Source organism: Sorghum bicolor, chromosome 1, assembly GCF_000003195.3.
Source record: "Sorghum bicolor cultivar BTx623 chromosome 1, Sorghum_bicolor_NCBIv3, whole genome shotgun sequence".
NCBI classification, from domain to species: Eukaryota; Viridiplantae; Streptophyta; class Magnoliopsida; order Poales; family Poaceae; genus Sorghum; species Sorghum bicolor.
In genome coordinates this window covers 63,728,407-63,749,187 of record NC_012870.2, presented here as the reverse complement: position 1 = coordinate 63,749,187, position 20,781 = coordinate 63,728,407, and the positions used below count along the sequence as shown (strand labels likewise).

Below are 20,781 nucleotides of genomic sequence, written 5' to 3'. Positions count from 1 at the left end.
ATATTCATGTTTCTAAATTCATGGTAAATTTTAATTTGCACAAAATTATTTATTTTGCTAGATTCAAATGCTCGCAAAAATACTTAAATAAATCAAATTAATTCCTATTAATAGAAATTCACATTTTTGGGTGTTACAGCCATTCACTACTGGGCGCGTCCTCTTTGCCGAGGGCCCAAAGCTCTCGGTAAAGGCCTAAAAATTCTCCGCAAAGACTTTGCAGATGACGGCCCTCGACAAAGAGCTCTCGAAAAATTTTGAGTTGAAGCGATGATCCTCGTAATGGATGCCTGTAACAAACATGTCACAGTTAGTGCACAAGTACTACTTTGTGTGGTCCTTCACCTCCTCCATGTCCATATACTATATATAAACTTGCAAAAGAGTGGAGTTTAGTGTTGTTGTCTGATTAATCCATTTAATCAAATACTAATATACTTTGTGCCCACCATGCACATGTGCCAAGCTAATAAAGGTGCCCGTAGTTATGTTTTATATAATATATATACATTGCAGCTCTAGTCGGCACACCTTTCAGTGTATCTAGTACGATGCTATAAATAGCAAAAACATGAGCTCACACACATCAGATCAGCCACACCAGAGTTCACCACTTCACCATTAGCTCATTCTAGGAGCTCATCACCGGCCATTGTTGGCCCTTCTTTCTCTAGGTAGCTAAGCTTTATATACCATGGTCTTCTGTAAGGTTAGCAAAGTAGCCCTCATCCTGGTGCTCATAATCCTCGTCTCCTCTAACCATATCATGCACTCTCAAGGCGAACCCCTCACGATGATGCATAGGAGGTTTAACTTGTTGTCGCATTCCGACGATGGGGACACCAAGCGGACGATGACCCCAGGCACAATCTCGCCGGACGGCACCGGGAGCGGCGGCGCAGCCGGTGGTGGCGTCCTCGGAGAGGACACCCGAGCGACGGATCCTGGACACAGCCCTGGTGCCGGCCATGCCGCCACCAACAATGGGGTTGGGAGGAAGCTGCTTGGTGTGCAGTGGACTAGGCGACTAGCTAGAAACTAGCTTCATTCTTCTTGCAATTGTTCCTTGTTTCCTCTCTCTCTCTCTCTTCTTGAGCGACGAAAATCCAATGTGTTTTCTTCTGTTTGCACGCAATCAATTTATTACCTCATTTTACCGACCTATAATAACCTGATTTATCCTACGGGCTGTTTGTATGTAACTTGTATACTCTTTTGTTTTTGTTTTCCTTACTCGTCTAATAAAAATCCGGCAAAAGCTTTTTGCCGCCTTTCGAAAAAAAAATAACCTGATTTATCCATTTCCTTGTGTCCACTGTTCTCTACCTATTCATTATTCCTCAGATTTTACAATTTGTTGCAGAAGTTGCATGAATGTCTGATATCAACAATTTACCAAATTAATTAGTGTGTTTCCACATTTTGATATGACGACTAAATTGCTTTACGTTGATAGAGGAACAGTTTGCACTTTAGTCATATCCAAATGAACAAAGCCCTGATTTGGTACATTATTGTCTTGTACTGGAACTTGCAATGATTACAAAAAAAAAAGAATATTAGAGCAGCTCACACATTTTTATGCTACTAGGCCTACGATTGAGGAGGAACTTGGCCCAACTCCAGGAAGAGAAGATTTGGGCTGCCCATGACATCTAAATGTCTTGGGCCATAGGAATTGGCCTATGTCTGCCATCGGTGTCTTTTATCCGTGGAAAAAGTATCTCCTCACCTTTTTTTCTGATTTCTATCGTCAATCCAAAACCGTTCCCTCCTCCTGAACTTTTAAAATTATTTTTTATACTCTAGACAGTTTTTTTTTTGCTACTCCACTCTAGACAGTTTAACGATGATTTTCGTAGACTTGCCACCGCATGGCCCTATGTGCCGTCAGGTCAATCATATAACATGAGTAATAAATCAAACTAAGTTGAGCGATCACAAGCCGTCGTGCCCCATAGGCTAGCAAGCCACCACCGCAAACAGGTGCTGGGCGACGAGCCCCACTACGCCCCACAGGGATTTACTAGTGAGATGGGATCTAGTAGCGGGATGGGTTCAGTCCCCCTCTACCGCATCCGCGACAATAGAGCCCCTTTATCTTATCTTTTTTTTATAAATGTGGAAGAGAGCAAGAAGAAAGAGCTCTAAAGGTTAGAGATGAGTTAAACCCTCTCTTCTATAGCTTTCTAGATCCACTACTGATTATTTTGACAGATGACCTCTAACCTATGTGCACCTATTTGAGGAGGAATGGAATGAAAACCAAGATGTGTAATGAAACGTTGCTGGTGCTCTTTTCTTTTCCGTTCATTGTGAGTTTCATTTTAGCACTACTTGATTTGAAGAAGAAAAAAACGTTGAACTATTGTCTGGTTCAGATTTTAGATGGAGATTGCATAATAACCATGGTGTGAGATGAGAGCCCATGCTCTGCTCGGTGAAGCAAATTGAACTTGGAAGGTTAAAAAAAATGCAATCAACTAAACCGTCCAAATTAAATCACCGTCGGATCTCAAGTGCTTGCCATTGTTATTTGTTCCTGGTGGAACTTGTAGTCCGAAAAAAAAAGGAAGTGACCTTCACCTCGTGCACTCCGCCCGCCACCAGAGATCCAGATTCCAGCGTCGAGCTCGGCCCTCAACACGTGAAACCTGAAACGTCAGAACATACTCCTGTGCATCAGAACACATCCTCATTGCTAGTTTGATAAATGTTTTTTGGTACATCAGTTTTATTATATATCTAGATATAATATGTATCTATATACATGGCAAAATCTATATACTAAAAAATTTAAAGGACAGAAGGAGTATATAGGCATACTAATATATCTATATATAAGAGGATTCCTTTGCCGTGATATGAATATATATATATATATATATATATATATATATATATATATATATATATATATATATATATATATATATATATATATATATATATATATATATATATATATATATATATATATATATATATATATATATATATACACACACATACTATGGTCTATTGAGTCATCTATATATAGCTTGGTTTTTTAAGAGAAAGAAAGGAAATCACATGAGAGAATAATGATAGCAGCATGTGTGCATGAACATGGGTAAGTGCATCAACTACTTCAAACCATTTGTGAGTGGACACTTTGGATATGGTAGCAGGAGGAGTGGATGATGATGTGACGTAAGAAGGTGTAAGATAATTTGCTTAGTGGGATTTACTTTTATAGGATATATAGATATGGGTATACATGCTAGATTATATATTTGGAAAAACATATCCTTTTTTAATTGACATCGAGGTGATCAGCAGCCTCCCTGATGTGTTTTGATCAAAGCTCAGTTAAATTCCCAATTTTTTTATGAAAACGATAATCATTGCTTGCTGGGGAATCTGGAATGTCAGGAATAGTCTCATCTTCAGAGGGGAAAGATTAAATCTTCTTGACTTCAGACGAGCATTCTTCAGAGAACTCATGCTCTTGCAGCATAGAGTAAAGCCTGGACTTGGAGATCATTTGTTCCTATGAATCCAAAGTCTTCAATAGATATCTGCTTACAACTTATTTTCTTTGTTTCTTTTTTTTTTGTTTCTTGAAGCTGCTGTTAGAGCATGCTGTTGTACATCTACTTTGATTCATGTACTTGTTGTTTTTGTTTAATAAAGTTCCTGTAGAGGCTGCGGCTCCTCCAGTTTCGTAAAAAAAAATAACTTATGTAAAATTCGGAAGGGAAGGGAGTCGATAGCAAAAATGACTCTCTAGAGTAAATACAACATATAGAAAATTTGTTAGAGGATAGAACACAAAGAAAGCGCTTCGATAGATGACTCTTCAAATTTAAATAGAACTCTTAGAGGTGATCTAAGATATTAAGAGGGTGTTTAAATGTTTTTGGAATAGTAAAACTTTTGTCTCTAATTTTTTACTGCAAAACTTTTGCGCATTCAAACTTTATATCTTCGTATTTAAATGCATGAGAAAACATTAGCCATGCAAACATAGCATACGCCCCCATAATATTTTTGTCCAGCTTTGGGCCTCTTGGGTCCCAAATACAGCATCTCTAAGAGCTTTTCTAAATTTCATTCTCTAAATCATCATTTAGAGAGTCATTTATATAAAAATCACTTTTTATACCTTTTCAATCTCAAACATGTTTTCTATATCTCGTGCATAGCCTAGAGAGCCATTCTCGTCTTTTAATTTTTGGCTAGCAAAAAAATCGAAATAGAAAATAGTTATATTCGGATGACCATTTAAAAAAGCGGTTGGAGGATAGTTTCTCATCAAAATTTTTGTTCCTAACATTTAGAATGGATATATAATGTCTCTTGGAGTTGCTCTTAGCCGTCTAAGTTTTGCTCTTTTTTGTCCATCTATTTTGCCAAAAGATAAAATAAAACAGCAAAAGTTTTGACAAAAGAATTAAACTAAACATGCCCTAATACTATCTCTCTGTACAAAATAAATACACATCACCAACCTCGAGTTTAACTAGATTTGTATAAAATTATATTAACATTTTCATATTTAAATTAGTTACTATAAAAATACATACCATTATTAATCTAATGATGTATATTTGGTATTATAAATATTAATCTCTTTTAACATGTATATTCGGGATATTTGCCTCTTGGGGGGTTGCGTTGCGTACTTGCGTTCGCCAACGCACCTACCAACACGAACCCTCTTTTTTCTTCCTCTGCTTCAACCTTCCCACTCTGTCTCTCTCTCTCACACACACTCTGAGCTTTCTTTTCCTAGCGGCGCCGCCATTCGATCAGTTTTCGTCGGCCGCTTTGCCGGCGACAGCATACTCCAGGTATGCTGTCCCTTCCGTTACTGCTGTGAGAATTGAACTCCCCCAATCTACTATTTGTATTTGGATCTGACCATTTTCACTGCGCCCGCCCCTGATTTGCAGGTGGTTGGTTTTGGCACTCTGGACCGGCGTCCATGGCTTCCGACGGCGTCGCCCCCAGAGGTATTATTGTTTCATCTCTTCTTCTTGTGTTCAAACAGGCAGACGTCAAGCCGCCGAGGGGTGCAAAGGTAGATTTTTTTGGGCAATCAGCACGCCATTGCGCTTCCAGCGATCTGACATGTTGGAAATTCTTGTTTTTGTAGCTTGCAAGGCCAGAATTTATCACTTTCTAGTGTAATTCTAGTGCCTGTCTGCGTCCATTAGGGCATTCTAGCTTCTCCATGCTCTTGATCTCGTCCTTGTAGTCCCTGATCTATTTGCTTGATTAAATCCATTGTTTTCCAAAGTTTGTTGCTACTAAAATGTTACTGCAAAATACATTTATATTATTACCACAAGTTGTGTTTTTGCCTTTTCGGGTTGCACATAAGGGAGTGCTACACACGTACTTGGTTGTAGCAGCTACTGCCATCATTGTTGTTATAGCGCCAATTGAAACAAGTGATTCACTGGTAGTGTAGTATTCAGTATGTGCTTTTCATGTGTGTTTGGTTTGTACAATCAGATGGAACTATAAGCACGGTTTGCACAGTACTATAGATATACTGTGAGGTGCTGCATACTAGATGGTTCTGATTTGTTCTACAATCAGTAACTTTTTCTTCCTTGCTCACAGATGTATGTATTGTTGGGGTCGCACGCACCCCTATGGGTGGTTTCCTTGGTGCCTTGTCTTCCTTTCCTGCTACGAAACTTGGCTCTATAGCAATTCAAGGTGAGATCCAAATCTTCTCTGCATTTACATCTGAGCTCTGAGCAAGCTATATTTGTTTCGCCCCAATAGCACTGACATCGCCATGGCTGGGGCTGTTAGCTGCTCTGGAAAGAGCAAATGTGGATCCAGCCCTCGTGCAGGAGGTCTACTTTGGAAATGTCTTGAGTGCTAATTTGGGACAAGCTCCTGCAAGGCAAGCTGCTCTGGGTGCCGGGATACCAAACTCTGTTGTCTGCACCACTGTTAACAAAGTCTGTGCATCTGGCGTGAAAGGTTTGAATTGAAATTATCTGTCCGTCCTTGTGTACTCTGCACAAAGTTCACAGAAGTGAGAGATTACCTGAACATGCTCTTGCTTTTCTTTCGTATATGCAGCTACTATGTTTGCAGCACAGTCAATTCAATTGGGTATCAATAATATTGTTGTGGCTGGTGGCATGGAAAGTATGTCCAATGCCCCAAAGTACATTGCTGAAGCTAGGTATGCAATTATTATTTGTTGGATACATCCAGTATCAAGCTGCATAAAGCAAATAACTTAAGTCATTTGGTGGGTACATGCATGTTTACTTATTCGCATTGCATTTTGTAAATTTGTTTGTAAGATGTGTCGATTCACCAGCGGCGAGGCTATTAGTGAAGTGACCATTTTTATAGTGAAAGTATATTATGTTCTTGTTTGAAGTGGATTTCAACTGCTTTAATACAATAAGCTTGCTGATTACAAATGCAGGAAGGGGTCTCGTTTTGGTCATGACACACTTGTTGACGCCATGCTAAAGGATGGGCTTTGGGATGTATACAATGATTGTGCCATGGGCATGTGCGCCGAGCTTTGTGCTGACAATCATGCCCTCACAAGAGAAGACCAGGTCTCTTGCTATAGACAACAGTAAATGCCATTTGTTATAATAATATATTAATATATTCCCCTCCTCTATCTGTCAACATATAAGTTGTGGTATTCAATAGTTGTCAATGCTGACAATTCTTTTGATAGTGCCCTGGACTCTTCTTGCTTTTATCTTGGTTATCATCCTAAATGGTCTAGACCAGCATCTGCATTCCTTGTCTGATGAAGTAGTACCTGGGATCCTTTCGGGCAATGATTTTCTGTCAGGTTATGGCATGATTGAGAGGGTGGGCTTATGCATGCTCTGGGTCTGTGAACTAACCATTCATTTGCTTCCAAAGATAGAAGTAGATGTGCCAGATAAATGGTCTGTTTGGTTTATGTCCCAAACTTGCCGAACCATAAGTCTGGTGTGGCACACTCACTCTAGCCAGTGTTTGCTTTTTTGACACATCTCTGGCATGCCGCACTTCTATATGCTTGTCTGTTGTCTCAACAGCAACTTGCCAAATGTTGGGCGAGCAAAGCCGACGCTAGACTTTTGGCACGGCCAGAGTTCAGTTATGGCAACCTGCGGTCAAAAGCCAAACAGAGCCAAAAATGAGCACCTTTTGTATTCTTGTTAGAGCTATATAAATATTAATCTCTTAAAAGCTGCTCATCAGTACACGACATTACAATTTTATACATGTGTCTGTTTACGTAATTCTTCCTCTTAATAAATTTGTATAGTATTAATTAAAATCATCAGATGCCTTTGAATTTTCATTTATCTGTTGCAATGCATTTTTGTCTATATTGCAATAAATCTTTTTCCAATTTATGATATATTTGATTTTACTTATTTTTGCATAGGATGCATTTGCTATCCAAAGCAACGAACGTGGAATTGCTGCTCGCGACAGTGGTGCTTTTACATGGGAGATCGTTCCGGTAATTTTCTCCTTCATTGATGATACTAGACATTATGTGCTTTGCTTGGTTTTCTTATGTTCAATGTTTTGTCCCCCAGGTTCAAGTTCCTGTTGGTAGAGGAAAACCCCCAACACTCATTGAGAAAGATGAAAGCCTGGATAAGGTAATTTTTCTGATGTAACAAAATATTTTGAACAAAATAAAACTTGTAGTTGGTCAAAGTCGAAAAGACTGGCAGGCACTTGATTGATTATTTTCGCTTCCTCCAAATGCAACGTCCCTCGCATAATGAGCTTGTTAACAGTTATTGTAAGATCAATGCATGGCGGTTTAATTTATGTCTTGTGCTATTTCTTTTGTCTCTTAGTTTGACCCAGTAAAACTAAAGAAACTTCGCCCAAGTTTCAAGGAGAATGGTGGTACAGTTACAGCTGGAAATGCTTCTAGTATAAGGTAGCTGCTTGAATTATTTCTGAGACCTTTTTGTCCTACAAAAGGCTTTCTGAGACCTTGTTTTTCTGCCATATGTTGTTTAGCTGACAGGTCTGAAGGACAACCTATTTCATTGTTGACAGTTAAATTATAATTTATATTATGCATGCATTTTGTAGACTTCATTGCTTCTCTATTTGTTTTTAGACTGCTTGAGTATACTCTACTTTGTTAAATAAATGATAACTTTTTCTTCAGAATTGCTACCGAAATTGGTGTAAATGATTTATCACATAAGTAAAATCATTTTTAATGTCTTATTTGTTAAGAACGACGTATAGAAATATGAAGTAAACGAAATCAATCACAGCGAAGACACACGATTTACGTGGAAAACCTCTTCAATGCGAAGAGGAAAAACCACGGGCACCAGCCGACAACAATCTCACTATCTCAAGAGTTTTGGGTTACACGCCTATGGCGGCTTACAAGAGAATCTAGTCTCCATGAAACCCTTAAAAGGGTATATATATACCGTACCGCTCCGCTCCGCTACGCTACGCTCCGTCAGAAGCCCGGCCAATATCCTAAAGTGAATTTGGAACAACTCCAACATTATTATGTCCATTGAAACAAGAAAAACTAGCCTACCTTTTAAATTTCTTCATGGTTGTCCTAGACCTTGTTCATTTCATTTTGTACTGACTATTTTTAGCTGACCAGTACTGCCCAGTGTACTGGCTGCTATTGCTTGTGTAGCCTTCTGCAACCAGATATATCTAAATTTGTTTTATATGGATCAGTGATGGAGCTGCTGCATTAGTTCTGGTGAGTGGGCAGAAGGCTCAAGAGCTTGGCCTGCAAGTCCTTGCAAGGATCAAAGGATATGCTGATGCAGCTCAAGTAAGCCACAGTAACAATTGTTAGTTCCCTTAAGAGTAGAGTGCACTTATTCTAATTTACAGTGTGATCTAAATATTTAGGATGTAAGAAGTTATTTTATCTGGAACAGTTTTATGTTTTTATTATAGATATCAAAGTTTATTAACTATTGGAACTTGTAATCTGGAATATTATTTTGTAAATATGGATATTTATACAGGCTCCGGAGCTTTTTACAACCACTCCAGCACTTGCAATACCAAAGGCTATAGCAAATGCTGGATTAGAGTCATCCCATGTTGATTTCTATGAGATTAATGAAGCCTTTTCGGTATGTGTTGAGTTTCTTTTACTCACTACTTAATTTTTTGTAAGCCTTGTTTGTTATGCATTGATAGTTTGTTTTACTGATTACTTTTTTTTGTAATAATATGTCTTTTTACTTACCAATACAGGCTGTTGCACTTGCAAATCAAAAGCTTCTCGGGATTCCTTCAGTAAGTGTCACATGTATTAAACTGCCATTCTTTATGTATTTAAAAGTTAAAACATCATTTTCAAGAAAGTACACATTGGCTCTTTTGTTATTTGCAATCCAGGAGCAACATGTAATTGCATGATATTAGTATTCACTGTACTAACAATATATGTGTTTGCAGGAAAAGATTAATGTTCATGGAGGAGCTGTATCTTTAGGACATCCTCTCGGGTGCAGTGGTGCTCGCATTTTGGTTACCCTTATTGGCGTAAGTTCTATCTTAAGATGCTTCTTTTATCTTCTGAGTTACAATCCCTTTTGTTTAAATATGTGCAATGTTTTTCTAGTAAAACATTAGATGCTGGTCTTTGAGTAAATAATGAATTCTGACAAATACTTTAGCATATCATCATAGGATTCGTGATGAACGGTAAACATCTTCACTATTGCTACTGGATTCTTTGTGGAATCGAGCCACCCCATCCCTAATACCGAACACTACCTTAGTGATTTTCAGTGTGCAAATTATCTGCAAATAGGATCTTGTATAAACCTGCAATTGTAGAGTTCACATTGATATTTGACTCGGATTATGAGAGCCACACCATCCCTTGTTTCACTTCTTGCTAGCGATCAGTAGTTTCTCTTCATTTTCTTTAAGTAAAATCTTGGGCATAATCTGTTGTCATCATGTTGTGACATCAAATATATGGTGCTCGACCCTCATAATCCTTGTTTCCTTTTAACAGGTTCTCAGGGCGAAGAGTGGCAAGATCGGAGTTGCTGGTGTCTGCAACGGTGGAGGCGGAGCATCAGCTCTTGTTCTCGAGCTCGCATAAGAAATCTAGACCTTGTAAGATTGAAAACGCTGAATATATCTCAACTCAAATGGATTCTTTTACTATATGGGAAAGTATTAAAAAGGTGCTAACCAATATCAGTTGTTATTGTCAACTTGTAATATGATTGCATAGTCAGCTGAACCTAATTGAGTGATCCTTTCTTTTTATTTACAATTGCTGTGCAATTTCACTAATTGCTACAACTTGATATTGCGGTGCAATCTTCAGTAGTTAGCAACAGCTCCCTGAGGTGATCTTGTAATCTTATGTTGATGTTTATTTTTCCGTTGTAGTAGTTCATAGAACATTCGTAAGTTGATTTGGCAATAAAGCGTGTCGCGCTTCTGTTAGTTGCATATTTTCCATATTTTCCTGTAATAAGAGAACTGGGGCAGCCCCTTTGCTCATTTCTCATAAGGAAGTTCTACATCTGTTCAGATGCTTCAGAGGCACAGCTTTAGATGTTTGTGTGAAAAGGGAACGATGCTACAACGGACATGTCAGGTTCGAGTCCAGGTAGATCAGAACTGGGAACGATGACATGGTGCTAGCCAATTGTTACAGTGGCTGCTTTATCAGTGGTTCCTCTTACATGTCAACAGTTGTTGACAAGGATCTCTATGCACGCCGTTCGTACCTTTGTGACGCTACTTGTCATATTGTCTCATTGTGTATATTATGTAAACGAGCTCTGTTCCGAAAAGAGTTTTGAGGTGCCCGGATTGCTCTGCTTCTGCTATGATTGTCTTATTGATGTCAGTCTCGTGCATATTATGTTGTGTCCCTTAGAGCATGGCTAGGCATGAGTATTTAGGGCTTGTTTCTGGAGCCTATGTCCTACAGCTGCAGTTCACTTATCTTCTCCTCTTTCCTCCCATCTCTAACACAAATCTGGCGTGGCAATTTGTATCCTCAGGGCAAGGGCAATGTTATTGTCTAAAATGATCTTAAGATGGACTCATCTGTCACAGCACTACAGTGTTGCCATAGGTACAATGTTTAGGCCATGTTTGGCAGGCTTGCTTGTTGGGGAGGGGGGTCACAATTCATTTTGTGAGAGAGAAACGGCTTTTGTGGATAGTGTTGATTGTAGGAGAAACCGGAGCCACAGCAACCTACACCAAACAAAGTCAGAATTGACCATAACCGTGGGGCTCACTTGACAAAAAAAAACTTAAAAAAAAAACAATGCAACCCCATCATGGCAACTACATTGAAGAGAAAGAGAGGAGATCAAAGGTAGAATCTACAAGTCATTCAGTAGTGTTTTTCTCTTATAACAAATCAGTCTTTCTATCATGATTTATCAGCCAAACAAACAAAGGTATTTTCATAATGTACGGTTGACCTTAAGACTCTTAAGGTCATCTTTTCAGTAACATGGCCGCGATCCGCAGGTTGTGGAGGTCGATCCGTCGATGCGGTCAGTCATCTCGTGCACCACGGCCACCATGAGCCTTGTAGGCAGGCGTGGTACATGTTGAACACGACCAAGGAGCTCGCCGTCGCCATTTGCGATAAAGAAAAAGAGAGGTTTTTTTGACCGCAGAATGGAACAAGGCCGAAAATGCTTCGGGATAGGGAAGGGAAAGAGCCCATTATATTGTTGCGGTCATCACCAATCATGATTGCTGGGCCCAGAAACATAGCCCTTGGGTAATTGGTCTGTACGGGGCCAGATCTACCGGTCGTTGACGGGTGAATTGCCCAAGAGCTCAGCCGTGGACGCCAAAAGTGAATTCAAAGTCTGTCTCCCTTCGCCAGAAACGACACCAGTGTAGAGGTCCTTGTCAACAACTGGTGCCCAGACGGACGACAATGATACAGGTCACGAAGATTTATGAATTTTGACCGTTTAAAAATCAACATGGGAACATTCCAATATATGAAAGAGACCTTTCTACCTGGTCATAGCACACCCAAACAGTTTGCGATCGCTGAAAATTCTGCCTCAGGTTTTCAGAGCCTGCTAGGGCAACTGCATCGCCACATACCCTCTTCAACTGCAGCGTCTTGCCCACCGCAAACATCGAATGAAGAGACAACAGGTGCACAGCTGTATTTCTCGATGGCAAGAGAGTAAAGATCACCGAGGACAGCACGCAAGCATATGTGAACTGGCACAGCAAGCATTACAAAGCGGACGGCCTGACATCAGAGAAGCTCGAGGGTAGGTAACAGGGACATCAGGAAAGCAGGTGTACAATTAATAGTGAGGCTAACCAGGAACTCAGAGTAATGCAACCATGGCAAAGCGCCTTCCCCGCATCAAAATTTCTGCCAGGCACGTCCAAGGCCAGCTACATGGAAAGAAAAAAAAAAGAACGAAACAATCACACGCACACAAGGGGATGCTATAAGGGACTATATCTACATCTACATCCACATCGAGAGATGTGGAGACGTGATGTTATACTACGTAGTCAGCAGCATTCAGGAAGCCCTCGTACTGGGTACCGTTGAGAGCACTGTAGACTTCGTCCCAGTTCTCAATTTGCTCCGACAGTGGCCTTGTGTGTATCTTCACATGCCGGCTCACCAGATTCCTCCTTGGCACTTTGAGGAAATCCAGGACATCAAAAAGCTTCTGCAACAACGCAGTGCTTGGTAAGCAACACAATGAAAGGAAACAGAATAAGTTAACGATGGGTCAGTGAGAACTCACTGTTCTGTTGCGAACGATATCCTCGTAGTAGACAGTGATGTGGCGGGTGTTATTTAGGTTTTGAATAGCATCGCGAGTGTATTCATCAGCTTGTTTCAGTTGCCATATTAGTGATGTCGTGTTGAGCTTGGGCTTGTATCTTGCAAGTATATGGGCCTGCGAAGGAAAAACAACTCATCAGACATAGAGATCACTCAGAGACTGCTGACATAACTGAGGCAGAGTTGAACCATTTCTTATATAGCTTTACCTCACGCTTTGTGTGAACATGGGCCTTATGTGTTCCGTTTAATTGCTTAAGGAATCTGTCATGATTATTCGCTAGTTGTGATACCAACTGACGGAGCAGATTCCTTCTAAAGAGAAATATTGCAGAGACTCCTCTTTGATTGAAGTAGTCAACTACATCCGCATGATTTGCCACAAGACCCTGAAAACATACATTGACAGAATAATGCTTGTTTGTTTTGTATCTTAACTCTCTATGCTTGGCCAATATTCATGATTTTATGAGTCAATCTGTCTAAAGGGAAAATTAAGTTTTCAGATAAATTAGATCAAGTCCTGAAAGAAATATGCTTGCCATGTAGATTATAATTGGCCTACTGGACACGCTACGAAAATTATCGAATATACTCAGTATGCATTTGCACTATGCTCTTTTTCATTTGTCCAAAATGCATCTAACAAACTAGATGTAACATACTCTCTTCTTCTTAAATCTTAATGCAATGGCATGCAGTTCTCATGCATTTTCAAGAAAAAAAATGTCTAAAATGCAGGATCTGGAGGCCAGAATACTTACATCTTTCAGATCTATGAATTTAACACAAAATTACAAGAGAATAGTATACCACACAGGAATACAGGACAACCATGCCATGTTGAACATCTAATCAGAAATGATCCATTTTATAATCACACATGAGGTTTATAAAAAAGGTATATAACAAATCATTCAAGCATTCAGCAGTTTAGCTGAAGTAAGAGCCTGCATTTTTCTAGCTCTACGCTAAACAGTCAGCCTACTTAGATTTACAAATTTCATGAAAAACAAAATCAGCACATGTCTAGGCAATGCTGCTTAAACAAGGCATCAGAGCATTTAGCCCACCGAGCCCTGGGTGTGGATCAGTAACCATGCATAAGGTGTTTCTGATAGCAAATCAGAAAACTAAACAAGCTATCCAACAGTTTCATAAAGGGGATTCCCAAAAAAAAAAGTTCCATAGAGTGGGTGGAAGGTTTGGTGCAATATGCAATAACATCGAGCATCTAGTTGAGAACGTGTATGCCCTTTAGAAGCCTACGATACAATAACTGAAATATACTGGAAATCTGGAACCAAACGAAAATGATCATCCAAACAAATTATCTATCCAGCATGTATTAGTCCTCACCTGATTAAGCATCCACTTGAAGCCAATAGCAGCAGTGCACTCATTCTTGGAAGCACTACTGTTCCAATCCAAGTTGTACACTTTATCCAAGGTATTTATTATAGAGGAAATGTTACTTCTCCTTTCTTTTCTAGAGAAAATTTCACCATTGGAGCTAACATTCATGTGGCTGTTAAGAAGGGTTTCAAACCAGCCACTTCCAGATCGCTGTGATGATATAATTGCAAAGAATCGGACAGCATTGCACTTGCATTCCTCCCTAGAAATTAAAACTATGTTAGGCATTAAACAAACCAGATTGCTCAATCTTGCTTCAGGGCAAATCTCACCTGCTGTAAGTTATTGGTTGAGGATAATGCACAAACTGAACCTCAGAAGGAGGAACAGTGGACTTGTTACATGGTTGTTCCACAACTTCAATCTTGACAATTCTTGACCAGCCATCACTCCCTAGTTGCTTCATACACATTGAGCAAATAGATATCCCACATAACATAGTCATAGCAAAGACAACCATTCTCAATGGGAGTGGTGACTTTTTCGGGGCCTTCAAGTCAAATGCATTCTGCAAACAGATTCCGACAAGTACAAAACCAATCAGCAGGTGCACAATGCATATTCCATTCAGTGCCGGTATATACGTTGCAGCCCTTTTTGAGGTAAGATCTGTTATTTTGTAACCTTGTGCTACAAAGTAACAAACCTTACAGCAAATAACACAAACATGAATATTTCCATGTTGGAACGAGGTGAGTTGAGAAGCATCCATTTGGCTACATCAATATAATAGATAAACAAATAAAACTTCAAGATCTATCTGCCCAAACCCAGTTGTGTACGCCAGGGGAGTTAAAATGGGCACGTACTATTCAAATCAGCTACTAGCCTTTACCAACATGAAAGACACGGCAAGGGATGAAAAGGCCCTTTCTGTGAAGTGTACATTCTCAGATTCTGTCGCCGAAGTGGCTTAATAAATGAATCTATCCCAACGAGGAGTATGACAGCTTTCGTTCTCACTCTCATCAAGGAAGACAAAAAAACTGATGGCCGAAAATGCTGGAAGTGCTAATAAAGAGACAAACAAATGCAAGCCGAGATGCATATTACAGCCGGAAAATGCAGTCATCATCGATACGACACATCTGAGGTGACACAAACATAATAAGCTGACTCAAATCAAGCGGATTCCTATTCTTCTGCAACTCATACTGCACCCAGAAATGGAACAGGCGAACAACAGATTCCTCCTAGCTTCTCCCGCAATAAAAAAGGATTGGACCAAAAACAAAGGGATTGTATGCAAACAAAAACAGAACATAACAACAGCCTTCAATTCTGAAACAGCGCACGGGAACGGCTCCGAGCTTAGAACTAGCAGACACAATAAAAATGGGGAAACAGAAATAGGAAACGATTAAAATCAATGCGACCCCCATTGATTTAGTGACGTTTCAGATCAGGGTTCCAAGACACAGAACTGTTGGCCGCAGAAAGTGTGACTGGTCAGGGAAGCTCGCAGAGACGGATTTGGGGGGTGTGAACCCAAGGGAATGGCCCCAAAGGCCAGCGCCAAAGGGTACTCCGCTCCATTTTCCTTTGAGATTTGTCAGCCTAGGCAAAAGCGGAACCCGAAAATGTGACCTAGGATCGCAGAGGTCGACAGCTGGGGAAGAAATCCAACCTTGTTTCCAAACTGGTAGCACCAGTCGTCTGCAGCTGCGACGGCGGCAGCGGCGGCGGGCTTGTCCTCCGCCTTGGCGCCCCCCATGGCCGCGCCCCGGAAACCCGCCTCCCCCGTTCCTCGGCCTCCCGCCTGGTCCTCCGCGGGCGCCGCCTGGAGAGACGGCGGGGTTTAGTTAAGCCGACACCGCCAACCGCCCGCCAAGGACTCGCTCGCCGCCGCCTGTCACGGGCGCATTAACTGACCTCCTGGCCAGCCGCCGCGCAGCGCGGGGAGAAGAGAACGGTGGGGGGTCCGTCAACGGAGCGGGGGGCGGCAGCAGGCGCGCGCCGGCTCTGGCCGGGCTGGGGCCGCAGAGCAGCGCAGATGGCGGCAGGTGCGGAGCAGGAGGGGGCTCGAGGTGGCTGGCCTCTGTGATGACTCGGTGGGGACGGTGAGCTGGGGTGCTGTGTCTCGCGCTCGCTCGCGTGAGGCGTGTCAGTGTGTGCTCGCGAGACGCGTCTCGGTGGTTTTTGACGGGTATCGGCAAGGAAGCGAAATGGGGCAAGGAACGGGATTTCCCGCTTTTGCAGCGCCGTTTCTTCGTACGGCGTTCATTAAATGGCACACTTCAGTTTCTTTCATTTTCTGTGCGGAGAAGGAAAGGATAATTATTCAGGAAAGAATTCCGTACGGTACTGTGTTGTATTTTTTGTACTCCCTCCATCTAAAAAAGATAGATGTTTTTTACTTTGATCAATTATATTTGACTGCTCGTCTTATTTAAAATTTTTAAGTAAACTCTAAAATAGATAAATCATTATTAAAGTAAATCTAATGATCAAATAAGTCGTATCAAAATAGATGATATTTATATAAAAATTTGTAATAAGATGGATGGTCAAACAAGATGTCTGAGAGTCAATAACAACGGTCTTTTTAAGACAGAAGGAGTACGTATTGTCACGAAAGGCAATCTCACCCCGAAAATTAGGATCATTTAATTAACATATTAATTAACTAACAAAAATAATGATGTGATGTTAGGATTATAAAATAAAGGGAAAAATATTTTTTTCGTTAAAAACTACTCCACCTGTCCTGGAATACAATGCATTGTGGCTATTTTCAAACAAAATAAAAGAGAGTAATAGACATATGTATCTCGCACTTAACTTCTTAATTTATTGTAATCTGATCATATTCCACATGATTAAAGGGTGAACCGTAAGCACTCAATTACTTTCATCTCCCGTATTTTTATTTAAATAAACATTATCTTCTTATTTCCCAAATGCACACCTCTCAAATATCGCAATGCACTCTGAAATATAATGTATCTGTGAAGTGTCTACATGATGTATGAGTTGAGTACAAAAATCATGATTGGGACTGCCCTAAAACATTAACTTGAATACTCAATGTTTGATAAACTCTCTAGCTTTGTTATCGAAAATTCTAATTGTCGTATTGTTGAAAGAAAAAAAATATTTGTATTTCTTTTATCTATCTATTGTCTCTATCTCATTCTAATTCTCTATGAAAGTTGATTCTCTGTGACAAGTGATTATGTGGCTGAAATTGATTCTTTAACATAAACTCTAAAAAATAACAATAAAGAATCACTTCGCAGAATCAAGAGAGAAACTGTTTTTTTGGGCTCCTAGCCTCTTAGTTTATTTCAGAGAATCACTTCACGGAATCAAGAGAATCACTCCTCTCTAAAAAAACTCTAACAGGGTATTCACCAGAGAATCAGCTCTAGAAGCTCTCAAAATTCATATAGTTATTGCAAGTCAAATTTATTTAACTCGAACAGATCGAGTTTATGAAAAGAACAGCACACTAGAGCGTAAAAATACCTTGATTAAATTATCCATAAAATATATCGTTTATGTAATAAACGTTTGTTTCAACTTCTAGATGGTTAGAACGTCCACTAATTTCGTTGACTTTGGACTTGCCTATTGTTATTGGTAGTATATAATACCAATTAAAAGAGAGCGTGAGATACGCAAAGGGCATGTGGATGTGCTGTGCTGCCTACCCTTGGAGCTAGTGATTGCTCCACGTCCGTACGTAAAAAATTAAGGTGTTCATCCTGAAAACCAAAAACCTTTTAATATTCTCCGTCATATCAAATTTTACGGTATATGCATAGAGTATTAAATATGGATACAAATAAAAATTAATTACACAGTTTGTCTGTAAATCACGAGATAAGTCTTTTGAGTCTAGTTAGTCCAACCAACGCAAACCCCCCCCCCCCACCCCAGACTCCAATGGCGTTGACTTTTTGGTACAAGAAGACAAAACCGGTGCGGGTGCGATGGAGTAATTGCGCGCGCGCCGGTGTGCTTCACCTTTCCAAATACTAACACCATCAACACGCGCGGCTCTCTTCTTCCTCCGCATTGACTGAGCATCTCCAACAATTGGCAAAATTTGGCTTGCCAAATCTTGAGTTTTGACAAGTTGCTAAAATAGATGGCAAATGAAATTTTATGTCATCTCCAATAGTTTGCTATTTTGAGTTGCCAAATTACAAAATCTAGGGCCCACTTGTACCTAAACCCAACTACCGTCGATCCCCCGCACCCCCTTCCGCGCGACGACGCATCGCGGCCTGGGCGCCGCCCTTCGTACGTGATCGTCGCCGGCCACAGTACGTATACGCCAAGGCTGTTCATCTCGTCGGCTTCCGTAGACGAGAAGATCGCTCCGATCAGGTTCGTCGCCCGACCATCTTCATGTATTCGCGTCGATAGGTTGCTGATCGTGTATGTTTGTTATACTGACCTGATCGAACATTCATATTTAAGTAGGTTCACCAATTGAATATTTATTTTAATTAAATCATCTCTCACCCAAACACTGCTCAATCAGGAATCATGTCTAGATGAACACGATGGCAAGATGAACACGATATAGAATCAACATCACCAAGACGTACACACGGTACTGAAATATATACTCGATCAGGAAGATGAACTGAAATATCCATCGATCAGAAATATACTCGACGGCGGATATATATACCTGATCAAAATGTACGCGATGATATAATCTGGATCAGCAGTTCTCCTACTACGATGGATCACGCCCTGATCGTCGGGCATGGATCAGCGACACTACGATGGATCAGAAAGATGTACACGTGCAGAACTCTGATTGCGGCATGGCGGAGATTGAGAGATTGGCAAGGGATGGAGATGGCCAGGGCATGGACATCAAACATACCTGATCACGGCAGCCGGCGGAGGAGACCTCCTCGCGACGCAGTTGCGCACCTGGTCGCGGGGATCTTGCCCAGCCGGAGGAGATCCTGGTCGCGGCCGAGACGAACGCGGAGGCGCTTCAGTTCCAGTCGGGGAGGTGAAGAACGAAATGAAAATTCCCTCGCATATATGCTCGGCGACGGCGCGGGAACAGTCCGGGAAATTTCACGAGGGCGCGCGAAGTGGAGTCGAGGGGCGCGCGCGGCATTTGCGACGGCCTCCGCGCCGCGAATACTTGTTCGCGCGGAACAAAAGGATGGCAAGTGTCGGGAATTGGCAAGTCCTTTAGCAAATTGTTGGAGTTGGTTTTTTGCCTCTTTTGCCAAATTTTTAGGATGGCAACTCCATTTATCAAACTCTTGGAGATGCTTAGCACTACCACCACGTATGCTCTATCAATTGCTACCTTTTCTTTCTTTTCTTTTGTTTTCTTCAATAATATGAAAAATCAAAATAAAATATCGGGCCTCTATCAAACGTACGACGGGTACACCAACTGCAGTTGATTTTGTTTCTGTTTAGTTTAACACGGTAGTACGTGTTTTTTTATGTCGTCTTCCAGCGAGAATCGAGCAGGTTTTGAGACGAACGAACCTATAGCTAATTCTTGTGCTCGATCACCCCCGGCAGGCAAGTATCGCTCCGGTCCACACGTTCAAAAAAAAAAAAAATAGAGCATGAGCGTTCAAAAGGAGAGGCGGCATATGTTCATGATGTCAGGCAGCTATTTTTTTTTTCTTTTTGATTCACAGTTGAGTCATCCACGCCCACGCGGCAGCCTTTTTCGCCCCGCACAAGGATGTGACATGCGTGACAATGTCAATCTATCTGTTTTGGATTTTTTATCACAAATTTAACTAAATTTATATAAAGATATACAATATTTATATATCTAAATAAATTTGTTAAAAACTAAATTTAAAAATCTTTTTAATTATGTATCATAAATATTAATATTTTTAAAATATATATTTAGTCAGTATTGTTTTCTGGAAAGCGAGAACTATACTTGTTTTGGGACGAAAGACGTCCATGCGTGCTTCTTGCTCCTTCCATTCGATCCGTTACATTTGCATGCATGCCAACCTCCCACTGCACCAAAAAGGTGAAAGGCGAAAGATCAGAGTGTTATGTTACCGGCCACGACTGACCGAGGGCAAGCGAAAAGTTTTTTTTTTTTTGCATATCGTAGTATTTTTATTTTTATTTAATAATAATTATTTAATTATGGACTAACTATGTTTAAAAAATTTATCTTATAAATTATAATTAAACTATATAATTATTTACTTTTTTATATTTAACGTTTTACTCCTGTATCGTAAGATTTAATATGATTAGTAATTTTGAAAAGTTTTTAATTTTTCAGTGATATTAGATGGTCGTCACGTCAGCGGCCACTCACTCGCGGTGGCCGGTGCTGGTGCGCACCACATCCACACCACACCTACCCCCCCCCCCCCCCCCCCCGGGGCCGCCACAAATCAGATCGCGCGCGGAGGCATGCAATGCAGCCCAACTCGATTCGAACATGGATGGATGGAACACCCAAAATAAAATGGATCGATGGATCCGTGCAGCGTGATGGACTGGGATAGTGGGATGCGCACATGCATGCCTGTGAGCTCTCGATCGCTAGCTGTCTCGCGCGCGGCTCTCCG

The 20,781-nt window shown here is 40.7% G+C and overlaps 2 protein-coding genes across 2 annotated transcripts; one reads left to right on the top strand and one right to left on the bottom strand.

Annotated features, from left to right (window-relative positions):
* Window positions 4,653-10,464, top strand: LOC110431943 (acetyl-CoA acetyltransferase, cytosolic 1-like). Its single transcript, XM_021451790.1, has 14 exons — window positions 4,653-4,835; window positions 4,938-4,997; window positions 5,614-5,712; window positions 5,812-5,985; window positions 6,088-6,193; window positions 6,446-6,584; window positions 7,421-7,498; window positions 7,578-7,643; window positions 7,848-7,933; window positions 8,716-8,815; window positions 9,015-9,125; window positions 9,250-9,291; window positions 9,454-9,540; window positions 10,022-10,464. Exons 2-14 carry the CDS (start codon window positions 4,970-4,972, stop codon window positions 10,109-10,111), a joined length of 1,206 nt encoding a protein of 401 aa, XP_021307465.1. The 5' UTR covers window positions 4,653-4,835; window positions 4,938-4,969; the 3' UTR covers window positions 10,112-10,464.
* LOC8080445 lies at window positions 12,213-16,365 on the bottom strand. The gene is made up of 7 exons (XM_021464546.1): window positions 16,109-16,365; window positions 15,864-16,016; window positions 14,509-14,744; window positions 14,180-14,438; window positions 13,030-13,209; window positions 12,780-12,935; window positions 12,213-12,701 (listed from the first exon to the last, which is right to left on the bottom strand). Exons 2-7 carry the CDS (start codon window positions 15,948-15,950, stop codon window positions 12,525-12,527), a joined length of 1,095 nt encoding a protein of 364 aa, XP_021320221.1. The 5' UTR covers window positions 15,951-16,016; window positions 16,109-16,365; the 3' UTR covers window positions 12,213-12,524.

Excerpts from the sequence above, each read along its gene's own strand:
- LOC8080445 (XM_021464546.1), bottom strand. The coding sequence starts at position 15,950 with ATGGGGGGCGCCAAGGCGGAGGACAAGCCCGCCGCCGCTGCCGCCGTC. Across the intron at positions 14,439-14,508 it reads CAACCAATAACTTACAGCAG|GGAGGAATGCAAGTGCAATG; the intron begins GTGAGATTTGCC and ends TTTAATTTCTAG. Across the intron at positions 13,210-14,179 it reads TCAAGTGGATGCTTAATCAG|GGTCTTGTGGCAAATCATGC; the intron begins GTGAGGACTAAT and ends GTATGTTTTCAG.
- LOC110431943 (XM_021451790.1), top strand. The coding sequence starts at position 4,970 with ATGGCTTCCGACGGCGTCGCCCCCAGAG. Across the intron at positions 9,126-9,249 it reads AGATTAATGAAGCCTTTTCG|GCTGTTGCACTTGCAAATCA; the intron begins GTATGTGTTGAG and ends TTACCAATACAG. Across the intron at positions 9,541-10,021 it reads TTTTGGTTACCCTTATTGGC|GTTCTCAGGGCGAAGAGTGG; the intron begins GTAAGTTCTATC and ends TCCTTTTAACAG.